This window comes from Sapajus apella, unplaced genomic scaffold, assembly GCF_009761245.1.
Source record: "Sapajus apella isolate SASKATOON/1434 unplaced genomic scaffold, GSC_monkey_1.0 scaffold26, whole genome shotgun sequence".
Classification (NCBI taxonomy): domain Eukaryota; kingdom Metazoa; phylum Chordata; class Mammalia; order Primates; family Cebidae; genus Sapajus; species Sapajus apella.
This window is the reverse complement of record NW_022436966.1, coordinates 3,715,849-3,729,570: the sequence shown is the minus strand read 5'-3', so window position 1 is coordinate 3,729,570 and position 13,722 is coordinate 3,715,849. Positions and strand designations below refer to the sequence as shown.

The window sequence follows — 13,722 nt, the reverse complement described above, 5'->3', positions numbered from 1 at the left end:
TTAGCTGGACATAGTGGCGTGTGCCTATAATCCCAGCTAGTTGGAAGGCTGAGGCTGGAGAATCACTTGAACTCAGGAGGCATAGATTGCAGTGAGCAGAGATCACGCCACTGCACTCCAGCCTGGGCGACAGAGTGAGACTCCATCTCAAAAGTAATAATGCCACAACATTTGTATACAAGTTTTGTATGAACATGTTTTCAGTTCTCTTGGGAGTATGCTTATGAGTAGAATTGCTAGGTTACATGGAAACTATGTTTAACTTAAAGCACTGTCAAGCTGTCATTCAAAGCAGCTGCACTTTTACAGTCCTGTCCACAATATGTGAGAGTTCCAGTTTCTCCTTGTGGCTCTCCAAACTCTCCTTTACTTGTCTTCGCCACATTTTTCACTGCCTGACATACTCTATATTCATTTATTATTGTCTGGTTCTTCCATTAGACAGTGAGCTCAGAGAAGTGGGGCATCTGTCTGGTTAGCTGCTGTAGCCCCAGTACCACACAGTGGCTGGCACAGAGTACAATGCTCAATAAATGTCTTGAATTCGTGAATATAGTTCTGTAACCTTTTTTCACTAACCGAGTCCCTTGATTTTCATTTTACATCTGATTACCTTTAGTTACCCAGGTATTGTACGTTGTATTTAACTTGCATTCAAAAAACAATCTCAGTTCTTCCTTCTTGTAAAGAAAGAAAATCTTATTTATGATGTATGCAAGTTCACTTACCTTGCCTCAACAGAAGAAAGGTTAACTATTACATTTTTTTCTTTTAGGAAATATCATTTGTGGCAAGCGTCTTTCTTGTAAAAATCTTAAAACATTATTACAAAGCTAAACACCTTTTGAACAGTACTCAGAATGTTATTGCCCTTCTTACTGCTAATCCTTTGCTTTGTATTTTTTTGTCCATGCCTGTATGTATGTAACAGAGTAGGAAATCGGGAAAATATAGTTTGGGCCTTTAAAAAGAAAATGCTGTAAGGATCATTTTGCAACTTATTTACTCAATGCTGTGCTTTGGGGATCTTTTCTTGCCTGTATATGTAAATCTACCTTTTTAAAAATTACTGCAGTGGCCAGGCACAGTGGCTCATGCCTGTAACCCAGCACTTTGGGAGGCCAAGGCAGATGAATCACCTGAGGTCAGGAGTTAAAGAGCAGCCTAGCCAACGTGGTCAAACCCCATCTCTACCAAAAAAAAAAATAGAAAATTTAGCTGGGTGTGGTGGCGAGCGCCTGTAATCCCAGCTACTTGGGAGGCTAAGGCAGGAGAATCGCTTGAACCCGGGAGGTGGATGTTGCGTCAAGCCAAGATTGCACCATTGCACTCCAGCCTGGGCAACAAGAGTGAAACTCCGTCTCAAAAAACAAAACAAAAGAAAATAAACCCTGCTGTATAGTGTTTTGTGTAATATACATACGACAGTTTAGCCATTGCCTTTTTTTCTTTCTTTTTTTTTTTTTAACCACTCCATTCTGTGGCTGGAGTGCAGTGGTATGATCACGGCTCACTGGAGCCTCAACTTCCTGGACTCAGACAGTTCTCCTGCCTCAGCCTTCCAAGTAGCTGGGACAATAGGCCACACCACAACACTCAGCTAATTTATTTTTTGAGTAGAGATGAGGTCTCACTGTGTTGCCCAGTCTGGTCTCAAACTCCTGAGCTCAAGCAGCCCTCCCATCTCAGCCTCCCAAAGTGCTGAGATTACAGGCGTGAGCCATGGCCCCAGGCCATTGCCTCATTTTCTAAACCAGAGATTTGTAGAGCGACTAATTTTTGCAAAGCAGCATTTTTAAAGCTTTCTAAAATTTAATATGATGTTAGATATCATATTAGTGTGTCTAAAGTAGCCACAAATAGATGATACTGTTGAGGCAGAAACTTGAAATACTGATTTATATACTTCGAGGAACAAAATTCTTCAAAACCTTACAAGACAAAATTTATTTTAATGTCATGGTAGTTAGGAGGTATCAAACTCAGTTATAAATGGGGGGTTTTAATTCCCATAGTGATAGAACCTTTTAGGCACTTAAGGATTATAATAAGGCAACAGTTGTCTTCCATTTCACTCTGAGGTGCTCTCTAAAGTGACATCTCTGGCAGAACTCCATAGTGTGTGATGAGCCTGCTGCTTGCTCAGCATTGGCATTTACCTCTTAATATACTGTCCTATTTGCTGGGTGTGGTGGCCCACACCTGTAATCCTAGCACTTTGGGAGGCTGAGGTGCGTGAATCACAAGGTCAGCAGATCAAGACCAGCCTGGCTAACACGGTGAAACCTCATCTCTACCTAAAAATAAAAATTAGCTGGGTATGGTGGCACGTGCCTGTAGTCTCAGCTACTTGGGAGGCTGAGGCAGGAGAATCACTTGAACCCGGGAGACCAAGGTTGCAGTGGGTGAGATTGCACCACTGCACTCCAGCCTGGGTGACGGAGTGAGAGTCCGTTTAAAAACATATATATATATATATATATATATATATATATATATATTTTTTTTTTTTTTTTTTTTTTTTTTTTCCCTGTCCTTTGGCCATCTGGAGTACAAGCTCCCCAGAGGAGACTGGGCAGAGGTTTACTTGGCAGTAAGATTATCTGACAAGTCTAATATTTTATGTCTTTGTAATTTCCCATTTTCAAGTATATATCTCAATTAGTTTATCTTGATATATGCTCAAATATATAAGCCATTGTCATCCATGTGTATGCTATTACATACAGCTTTTTATTTTAAGTCCTGGTCATAAAACTTGGGTTAAAACATTCTAGAATTCCCTGCTTCTATTTTTGGAGCTGTGCCTCTTTTCAATGCTTATTTCATGCCTTTGAGGCACTAGATATTGAAAGTGACCACTTCTTCATTCTTAGGATTTTCAGTTCTTTCTTCAAAATTTATACTTTCAGGTTTTCCTAATTAACTGGTCATCCCATACATTTGTGTAAAATAATTTCTAGGAACACTCCAAATCTCAAAACCTTTGTTTTAGACTTACTACTTCATTTCCAGTAGATGGCACCAAATACCCTTTGAAGTGCTTCATTATACTAATTCCTAGTTGGTGTTGCTGGCTAGTTGGTAATTTCATCCACTACCAAAGAACGAATATGGTCCAGTCTTTAGTCTGATTCTCTAATTTTTACATAATGTAGTATTTTTGTTTGTAGCGTAAGCTAGACTTGTTGACGTTTAAATTATTTGCTGTTTCTGGCTCAGAATTCAACCCTTTCCCCCCCTTTTTAAGACAAAAATAAGTGAATTTTGATCAGGGTGATTGTAGAGGAAGGGTCATGATATTGAAGTTGAACTTGGTTAAAATAAAGAGTTGAGAGTAAGAGAATAAAGAGATATGCTAAATATTTGTAATAAAATCAAAGAGAAAATATATACAAAATCCAAAATGTTAGGATAATGAAATCAAAGTATTTTTAGTATTATCAGTTTGGGTACTTTAGTAGAATTGCACTTGTTTATGATTTTCACGTTTGTTTTACAAATAACATGCAAGTTAAAAATACTCTCTAAAAACTGTTAGATCCTTTTGTAGTGCGTAAACGTGGTAATTAGGTGTTCACATTGTATGTGTGGGATGTGCCTCCCAAACAGCTTGTGAAAAAAAAAAACTTATATTTCTACCTTCATTTTCAACTTTGTATTGTGCTTTGAAAACCTTTACCTTCAGTATGCATATTTCATTAGTATTTTTGTAAATAATCAGTTTTTAGATCCAATTAGCCACTGAAACCAGAATATGCCTATATATCAGGCATCATTAATTACGTTTATTCTATTTACTCTGAGTTGATTTAATTTTAGTGGGTTTGTGAACCATTAAAAAATACATGTTTAATTTTCCCACTATAATTTCATTCAGTACTTGAGTTTTGAGTCAAGTGTTTTGTGACTCAGTCTGGAAATCTGTTTAAACTACCTTGTCTTTATGCAACTATCAACAGGAGGATTGGTAATTTGGGCTCCAGATGAGACAGATCTAGATTCAGTTTCATGTCTGCAACTGAATGCATGACAAGGAAAATCATTTAGCCTCCCTGGGCCTCAGTTTCCTCACGTGTAAAATGTAATTAACACAACCTACCTCATGGGATTATATTGAAGATTAGAGATAATGTAGGTATGATACCTACACATAGTAAGCTATTATATATGGGCGACAATAATAAACTTTTTAAAAAAGAAATATGTTCATGCTTTACTCATTTGTATTTTGGGGACTCAACCTACCAAGAGCTTTATTTCTACTTTTAAAATTGGAGATGTCCGTCAGTACGTTGGCATTGTAGCTTGGTTTGCCAGATAGCTTTCATCTCGAAAATTTTGATAGGTTTAGGGAACGATCTTTAAACTGCTTAGTTCTGTATACATAACATTCTATTAAGCATTTATATTGGTACCACCCCCACGCGGAAACACACCATTTGCAGCCGTCTTAGAGTATTCTTTTGAATGCTTTCATCTAGAATTAAAAGGAAGGGGAAAACCGTAAAAGATATTTAAGTCAAAGACTCTTAGGGTTCAGTGCCACTCTGTAGGTTCAGGAAGTCTCTGAGCTTTAAAAACTCGCGTGAAAGTAATTAATTATTCCATCACTTCCCGGGGTGAGGCGGAAAAGGCGCCTGAGCTCAATGCTGTACAGCAGCCCGATTCCACCTTTCTTGAGGGCAGAAAAAACGCCAGGCGGCGGGCGTTTAACATCGGCCAGGTTTTTCTTCTCAAGTCCCGCAGCAGCCACGTGGCGCCCGCCGGAGCTCCTGGCTCACGGACCACTAGCTTGGACCGCTCTTCAGGAGGATTCGCGGCTGGGCCCTTGCCACCAGGAGTTCCGCAAAGCCCGGAACCTCCAGGGCCGCGGCCACCAGACGCCGGGCTCCGGCCCCGAACCCCAGCGGGGCAGAGCGCCCCGGCGACACGAAGTGCCTGCCTTCCATTCGAGGGACGCCTGGCAGGTCCCCGGAAGTTTTCCCCGGGGAGAGGTCTTGGCAACAGGTCCGAGGCGGGGCCGGGTGGAGCCAAGCTCCGCGGCGGCCGGTGAATCGGCGCCGCCCAGCGCCTGGCCGGCCCTCCCAGCCAATGCCAGACCTGGTGAGGAGCAGCCAGGCCGCTGACCATCAGCCACTTAGGGCTCGCCTGGCGTGGAGAAAGGTGACATCATCGTAGCTGGGAGGTTTCCGAAAGCTTCACCAATGGGAGACAGGCGAGGTGCTTGCCTTCTACAGCTCTTGACCAATACTAACAAAGCAAAGGGTTGTTGGTATAGAACCAATGGGAAACAAGGAAGGAGCACGAGGCGGAGTTGCGAATCCTGTCACCAATTGGAAAGAGGGGGTGGAGCCCGGGCCTTGTCAAGTATGGCCAACCAGCGAGAGGAGCGGACTTTGGGGGGTGGAGCCATGAAGCCCTCCCCCAATCGCACAAGTGCAGGGGCGGGGTATTTTTTGGGGGACCCAATGAGGAACGCGGCCGAAGCTGGCCTGTCAAGAGAAGGGGCTGGGGGCGGGGGGATGGTGAGTCGGGGATAAACACTCCGCGGCGGTGGCGGCTGCTGTTCTGCTCCGGGTTCTGTCACAGTGTCGGCGGTGCTCAGCTCACTGGCCCCCTCCCTCTCTTGTCGAGCGTGGTTGCCAGAGAGGCTCCCTCAGCCCTGCTCCGCGGGGTCCACAGCCCGGTCCACAGCGGTCCGGCGGCGGCAGCTAGCCCTTGGGCAGTGGAGGTTGGTCCCGTGGCTCCGGCCCCGGTGCAGAATGGCGGCGGCGGTTCGGATGAACATCCAGATGCTGCTGGAGGCGGCCGACTATCTGGAGCGGCGGGAGAGAGGTGCACGGGGACGGGGAGGGGTCTACCCGAACCGGGGCCGAGGGTCCTGGGGGACCGGCCTCAGGTCCGGGCGCCCAGCCGCTCCGGGGGGTGGTTGGAGGCGCGGAGACCACGAGCGCTCCCAACCCCTCAGGCTCTCCCCACGCGCGGTCCGAAGGGAGGCCGCCGCTGCCCCAAAGCAATGAATGAGGTGGAGAAGGGACTGCCGCCCGCCGGGGTCCCGAACGCCGCCTCTTCCCCAGCCCCTCACGAATGGGTGGCCGGGGCCCCCTCCGCCAGCCTCCCTGGTTTACCTCACCCGGGCTGGTCCCGGCTGGCCCCCAGGTGGGCCCGGCGCCCCAGTCTCCCGGGCAGAGGAGCAGCGCCTCCCAGTCACAGGCTCGCGGTGCTTGTCCCGCACCTTCGCCTGAGGCTAGTCCCACTCAACCCGCACCAACCTGCTGGACGTTGCCAGTGGGAAACCCAGGCTGCGTGAGCTTAGCCACTACTGTGTCTCTCAACAATGAGCAGCTGGAATCCTCCTTACACCTGCTCCGAACTGAGGGTATTCACACAATGTTTTTTTTTTTTTTTTTTTATTATTGTTCTCAGAATTCCACCTTACTCCATTTAATTATTTCCACAATATTCTTTTAAAGATAAATAAAGGAAATACTGTAGAGAGGAGAGTATTAAATATTCTGGGCCCATTCATTAACTGGATCCTCCGGTTTTCTAGAAGCTGAACATGGTTATGCCTCCATGTTACCATACAATAACAAGGACAGAGATGCCTTAAAACGGAGGAACAAATCCAAGAAGAATAACAGCAGTAGCAGGTAATTTGGTAAATATTTCTCTCTTTTAGATTGTGTTATAGGTGACACAAACTGCTGAATGTAAGTTGCCTGTTGTGACTATAACCCTATAAAATTACATTGTGGCAGTCATGATTCAGTAATATACACATGGACTTAAGCCATTGCAGGAAGCTGTTTCTGTTTGTTGAGGGAACTGAAAAGAAAAATAGAAATGTTTTACATTTCTTTATGAACTGTATTCAAAATTTAATTTCACTTTTCTTCCCTTTTGGAACAAAACACTGGAAGCTTCAAGTGAGATTAGCAATGGTGACAATATTTTGCCTTTAGAAGTTGCAGATTCAGGGCAAGTTTTTCTATAAGTCAAAATGCTGGACATTATCCATTTTTTTACCTTTCATAGGGATTATTTTATAAACATATTAAAGTGCCTGACTTGGCACAAGTGCTAGGATCTCATATTTGACATTTAAATTAAATACAGTGGTTTGTTTGATACTCTAATTTGTCACCTCTATTTGTAATGGCAAAGAGGAATGATTGAGGTTAAAACCTACCTCTTTAGTGATAGAAGAATATATAATACCAAAATATTAATATGCTACAACCTTTTCATGTTAGCCTTATAGATTGTCTTATACTATAGTTCTTAAAAGCTGTAAATCTCACTGGATATTTGGTTAATGGTCAGTTAAATCACATATTAAAGTCCTATGCATAGTTTCTGGTACATATAAATAGTCTGTCAATGTTACTGCCCCTTTCCCCCCTTCTTTGCCCTTAAAATATTGTTGACTAGGAAATTTGTTTTATTAGATTTCTTCAACTATACTTTTCCTGCCAGTAAATTAAAAGCATTGACATTTTCATCACTGGTTTAGAATACTTATCCCTCCCTCACCCTAATGAATAACTCCTTGCAAGTAACTATTTGGATAGCTTCTGTGGCTTAATACAGACCACTAAAAGCCAGGAATTTCCCGCTGAAACTTAAAAATCACTTGTTCTCGCTGCCTCTTCTGTACTTGGTTCACCTCATTAGTATCACTAGTGGAACCACAGGATGTGAGCGGCATTACTTGTGCCATGCCCTTGAATAAGAATGGCACATGAAGGATGAACCTGGTAATTACCTGGTGGGTTTTGCTTGTCCTTCCATCTTAGCGTTACCTGAAGGTGGTAGCCAGTAGTTTTGTGCATGAATACTGAGGCACTTTAAGAAGGATGTTAATACTGACTTGTAATATGCAATGGTATAAAAACAAGCTGTGTTGCATTTTGTTAAAGTTTTTTTTTATTTATTTTGTTTGGAATAATTTTGAGGCCTTTCAGTTAATTTTTCTAGAAAAGCATAGTCTATTTTTGCTTTTATTGTCTACTAATGATTTGAGAGGAATCGTCTATGTTACTTATTGAGGCTTAATACCTTAACACTTTATTTTTTCCTGAGTTTCACAGGAAGGTTCTGGGGGATAATCAGTAGTGGGGATAAGAAAATGAGATGTTGAAGAGAAGTGTGGCTTGGTTCCAAAAGGTGATTAGGAAAGAAAAATAATGATAGTTAAGAATCTCAAGCCAAGAAATGGATTCTTTCTAGTATCTTCTCTTTAATAATCAGTACAACACCAAAAAATGACTACAAATCCTTCTGTTAATGGGTTGGTTTGCTTTCCATGGTTAGAGACGGGGGTTATCACAGTTGTCCCTATACTTGACTGATAATGAGTTAGTGTAATATATTTAGTGGTGTAAGGATTTCTGAGAGACCGTGATGAAACCTAGAGGTAGCACCAGACAAACAAGTGAATCAACAGCAGGTAGTTTTCTTTCAATGTGATCATTTCCTTCATGACCCATTTGGAATGGCTCCTTTTCTGAGGAACAAGCAGTCCTAACAGAGAAAGTGGCTTGACCCCGTGGTTTGAATGAGCTTTATATCCTCGGCCATGTATGGTCAGAATTTTGAACTGAGGTAAAGGATAGGGAGAGATTACTGCTGGTTTACATAACCCTTGGATAACAGTTTATTCTTGTTCATACAGGTTGAAATGCTGTGCTTTTTGCTCATAGAGTCTGGGGGAATACTTTTCCTTGGACAATAAAAGATAAGATTTAGCCACATAGGAAACTCCTTAGGAACTGAAAATGCAGATCTTATTCACGTTTCTCTAGTTACTTATTAAAACAACAAAAACAAAAATGAAATTGTGAATATCAATTGTTTTTGAAATTATCCATAGAACTACTGGAATATGGGAAGATGGAATTTTCTTTCCTACTAATTTTTGAAGTCAGTTACTAATTGTTTATAATTGAAATCCAGAACTTTTTAAAAGTATGTTTTGTTAAATTAGTAAAGCAAGCTTTGGCACTCATGTGAAAGAGGAAGTTCAGGACTTGCCACCCAGTTGTTTTATAAGACAGTGGCTAGAGTGAGCTGATATGAGGAGTCCTTTTGAACCCAAGGATTATTCCTGTTTATCTCAAATATGCCATAATTTGGCTTAGTTTTTTTCTTTTTTAAATGTATTTTTAAATGGTGAAATTTGACTTTTATCAGTGATTCCAGAGTTATCCATTCTTTTCCATAATCACATGGAAAATAGTTTTGACACAAGGTATCAATGTGTTCTTAAAATGCTTTAATTAAAAACATAAATGTTTACCCATCAATGGAGGTGACCGGCAGTCTCTGAACTGATCATTTTTGAATGGGCTGCTTTTTATTAATAATTCAGTTTCAGTAAACCAAATACACTTCAGTAATGCTCAAATCATTAGGTATAAGTCCCCCTTTAAAAAGCACCATGTGTTTAACACTCTTAAATAAAATCTGTAGTTTTAAAAATTTTGTTCTGATTTTGTAAGGAGTTGTGCTTCCTATGGAATTTGTTTAAAAGTTTATTTTGGGGATTCAGAATTTTACATAAGTATATAACTCTATTAGTTTATCTATATCTTTTCAAAGAATCCAGGAATATTTTGTAAGAATTTCCTGTGTGCTGTTTTTTTCTACTGTCTTCTCAACCTATTACTTTCCTTTCCTCCACCTACTAGGGATGGTCTTTGTCTAAAGGTAAACGGGAATCTCAACCAGCAGTTGGCATATACTTTCATCCATTTTATTTATTTATTTATTTATTTTTCGAGACAGAGTCTTGCTCTGTCTCCTAGGCTAGAGTGCAGTGGCACCATCTCGGCTCACCTACAAGGTCTACCTCTCCCGGGTTCAAGTGATTCTCCTGCCTTAGCCTCCTGAGTAGCTGGGATTACAGGCACACACGACCACACCCAGCTAATTTTTGTACTTTTAGTAAAGACAGGGTTTTGCCATGTTGGCCAGGCTGGTCTCAAACTCCTGACCTCTAGTGATCTACCTGCCTAAGCCTCCCAAATTGCTGGGATTACAGGCGTGAGCTACTGTGCCCATCTACTTTCATCCATTAAAAAAAATCTGTCAGGCTTTGAACCTATTAGTCCCGGTTAAAACTAAAATGCCATGTGCTTTAGAGCCCAAGGTTTGCAGTACAGGCCAGATTCTTGTTAACTATAGCACAACATGACTGGAGAATGCTGAGGGATAACCAAGTGAATCAATGTAAAAATTTTATTTCTCTTTAGTTGAGATGGGATCTTATTGTGTTGCCCACACTGGTGTTCAACTCCTGAGTTCAAGCAATTCTCCTGCCTCAGCCTCCCAAAGTGCTGGGATTACAGGCATGAGTCACCGTGCCTGGCCTGAAATTTTGAAGTTAACCAGTTTTGAATTGATTTGAATACATGAGGTCCGTGTATTGTTTACCTAGAAAACAAATATTCCAAACTTAAAAATACTGTCATTATTTTCTCATTTGTTTTCTCTTCATGAATAAAACTTGATCCCCAAGGTCCTTGTGGAAGAGAAGTTTTAATGCTAGGTTGGAAATTTCTCATTTCAAGGCAACCTCCTCACTTCCTTTGCCACCCCCCAACACTCACTGTCCTTATCCCCATTCTCTGATGAGTGAACTTGGTGGTGGTGCTCCTGATGTACATGAGTGGCTGAGCACTCTTGAAGTGGTATTCCTCCATGTTTGCTGTGAGAGTTTATCTCCTAGGCCCAGTAAGGTGCTGAGTGTGGCCCCACAGAATTCATGAGGTGAACCAGGGAGTAAACTCCTGAGCTGGTTAAATTCTAGAGAATTTTTCATAAGAAAGGTCAAGATTCAGCTCTTTATAATGCTGGTAGGTTCTTCCAAGTTTATAACTAGTTAGGAAGGGGTTGTGTGAGGAGGACACTAAAGGGACCACATTGACGTCTTATGACTTTGTGAAAACTTGTCCGTAAAGTCTTAGACCAGACCTTCTCTTTAAGGTCAGTCATAAATACACTAATAATATGGTTTCATATCCATCACACCTTTCATCCAAGGCTCTCTAACCAGTTTTACAGTTGTTACCTCATTGATCCATACTTGTTCAGTAAATAATTGGTAATTATTTTTATTCCCATTTTATAGGCAGGTTAACCAGTGACAGGATGGTAAAGAATTTTATTTATTCCACAGTATCAGCCTGTGGCACAGCTGGACTTCACATTTCCCTAACTTCTGCTTTAACCAACCTATCATCTTTATGTTGAGCTGAGCTTTGGCAACCCCTTCCTAAAATCATTTGGTAGCTATTTAACAGTAGCATCTTGTACATGATAGTTACTCCAGGGAGTCAGAAGATTGGGGAGGGTTTCTTTTTTTTTTTTTTTTAACTATGTAAAACAGTATAGTCAAGCAACTTTACACAAAATTTTGGTGTATGCTACCCCAAGGGAAAACTGCAGGGATTGGGTAGGGGTGCTACCTCCACTGTTCTACCCTAAGCCTAAAGAAAGCTTTGTGGTGTTACATAACGCAAATTCATATTGCATTGTGGCAGCTGTTTTTGTATAAATAGACCCCTTTTATTTCTTGCCTTAAAATGGATGATTTTTCCACTAGAAAATGCATGCATCTTGGTTCGTCGCTTTACCTTGAACTCTATTTTAGGTATTTACATTTATCTAACTCTTCAAATGGACTACTTTTTTTAGTAGAGTCTAGTGAATTTTTTCCCTTTCTGCATCTCTCCTACCAACTTCGGAGAGAAAGAAGTTAAAATAATTGTATTGGTGTTGAAGTAGTTCTTTAAGATAAGAATATCTTATTCTTCTCTTATTGTTTCCTCTTTCAGATCAACTCACAATGAAATGGAGAAGAATAGGTGAGTTGGGAATTTGGGAATTTGGGAGGTGGAATGCAGGGAGTTTTGTTGCGTTCTGTATTCATTAAGTTCAGACTTGGTTGCTCTTTTTGCCTCTTCCCACTAGTAGCATCTGATTTCAGAATTTACCAAGGGCCCTTGAAGCAGCATTGCTTAGATAGATGTGGAGCTTGCCAGTTAAAAGACCTCACCCCTAACCCTAACGCTCACCCCCACCAGGCCACTCCTGGAAGGAGGCCTTTGAATGACTGTTCCACAGACCAAAGCATTTTAAGTCAGAGGTAATGTTTCCATAAATAGTGTTTTTAAAAATTACATGCTACTGAATATAATTGGCAGTGTTATATTAAATCACATATACACAGATATATATGTATATCCACAAACGTAATATACATGTGTGTATGTATTAACACATATGTTTTAACATGTGTATGTATGTGTATTTGCAGTTTACTTGTGAATGAAGAGTCTCAAAATTCAGGCAAATGTATGCATGGCAGAAATTGTGGAGTTGGTGCCTTACTAGAGGAGGCCTGCCACCCTCACTGGGCTCCATCTTGCCACAAGCCTGAGTGGAATCTCTCTCACCTGGATTGCCTTTTGGGCTTAATTTTCCAAATCAAGTTATTGAGGCAGCTGAGTGGTTCTCAAACCTGGTTGCACATTAGAATCACTTGTAAAGTTTTTTGCGTATTTTTAAACATATTATTATGTTAAACACATTATACACACATGCTTGTATATTTTTCTGGTGGGGGTAGAGAACAAAGGTTTATTTCTGCTGATTCTATAAAATAACTTTTTATTATAGAAAATTTCAAATCTGGCCAGGCACGGTGGCCCACACCTGTAATCCCAGCAGTTTGGGAGGCTGTGGTGGTGGATCACCTGAGGTCAGGAGTTCAAGACCAACATGGTGAAACCCTGTTTCAACTAAAAATACAAAAAGTAGCTGGGTATGGTGGCATGCGCCTGTAATCCCAGCTACTTAGGAGGCTGAGGCAGGAGAATTTCTTGAGCCCGAGAGGTGGAGGTTGCAGTGAGCCGAGATCCCACCACTGCACTGGTCTGAGCAACAGAGTGAGACTCCATCTCAAAAAAAAAAAGAAAATTTCAAATCTATAAAAGTAGGGTGACTAATGTAATCAACTCCTATGTATCCATTACCTGTCTTCAGTAATTATCAACATTTTGCCAATCTTCTATAAGCAAAACCACCTCTCCTGCTAGAGTATTTTAAAGCAAATTTTCTTGTTTTTCTAGTAAACACCAAAAAAAAAAAATAACCACCACCCAAAATGATGACAACAACAAAAAAACCACTTGCTTTTACAATATTGAAAAAAAATTGACAACTTTTTGTGGTGCTTTTAAAATAAACAAACAAATAAAATAATGCTCTGATCTTACCCTTAGCAATTCTGATTTAATTGGTTTGGGTTGAGGCTCTGCACTAGTATGTTTCAGAAGCTCCCCAGGTAATGCTCATGTGCAGCATGGCAGAGAACCATTGAACTAGCCTCATTCTGGTCTCTGAGCTCCCATCAATTTGAAATGTGGGCTACCCATCCAAATTGAGTGCTTTCTCAGTGCCCTGCATGAACAAGAAAATGATGTGTAATGATGGCACTGTAAATACATGTGGTTATTTCCTGCAAACCTTCTTTGAAAAAGGAGCCTGACTCTGAAAGTCAGGATCTGAATATTTATGTTTCTTCAGTGAAAGGGCAGACCAAACCCTTGCCAGGCAGGTAGAATCTTGGGAGAGGGCGGTTAGCTTTACTCCACTATGGAATTTCGTGTGTGTGTGTGTGTGTGTGTGTGTGTGTGTGTGTGTGTGTGTGTG

At 41.2% G+C, this 13,722-nt stretch overlaps 1 protein-coding gene across 2 annotated transcripts in view; it reads left to right on the top strand.

Annotated features, from left to right (window-relative positions):
• Positions 1 to 5,530: 5,530 nt before the first annotated feature.
• The window catches only part of MXD1 (MAX dimerization protein 1), a 28,367-nt gene continuing 20,175 nt past the window's right edge, over positions 5,531 to 13,722 (top strand). Inside the window, exons 1-3 of one of the 2 annotated variants that reach the window (XM_032291852.1) lie at positions 5,531 to 5,838; positions 6,557 to 6,656; positions 11,844 to 11,873. In XM_032291852.1, the coding sequence (XP_032147743.1) occupies positions 5,766 to 5,838; positions 6,557 to 6,656; positions 11,844 to 11,873 (203 nt within the window). In that variant the 5' untranslated portion in view covers positions 5,531 to 5,765. The other variant, XM_032291851.1, reaches the window with a different exon arrangement.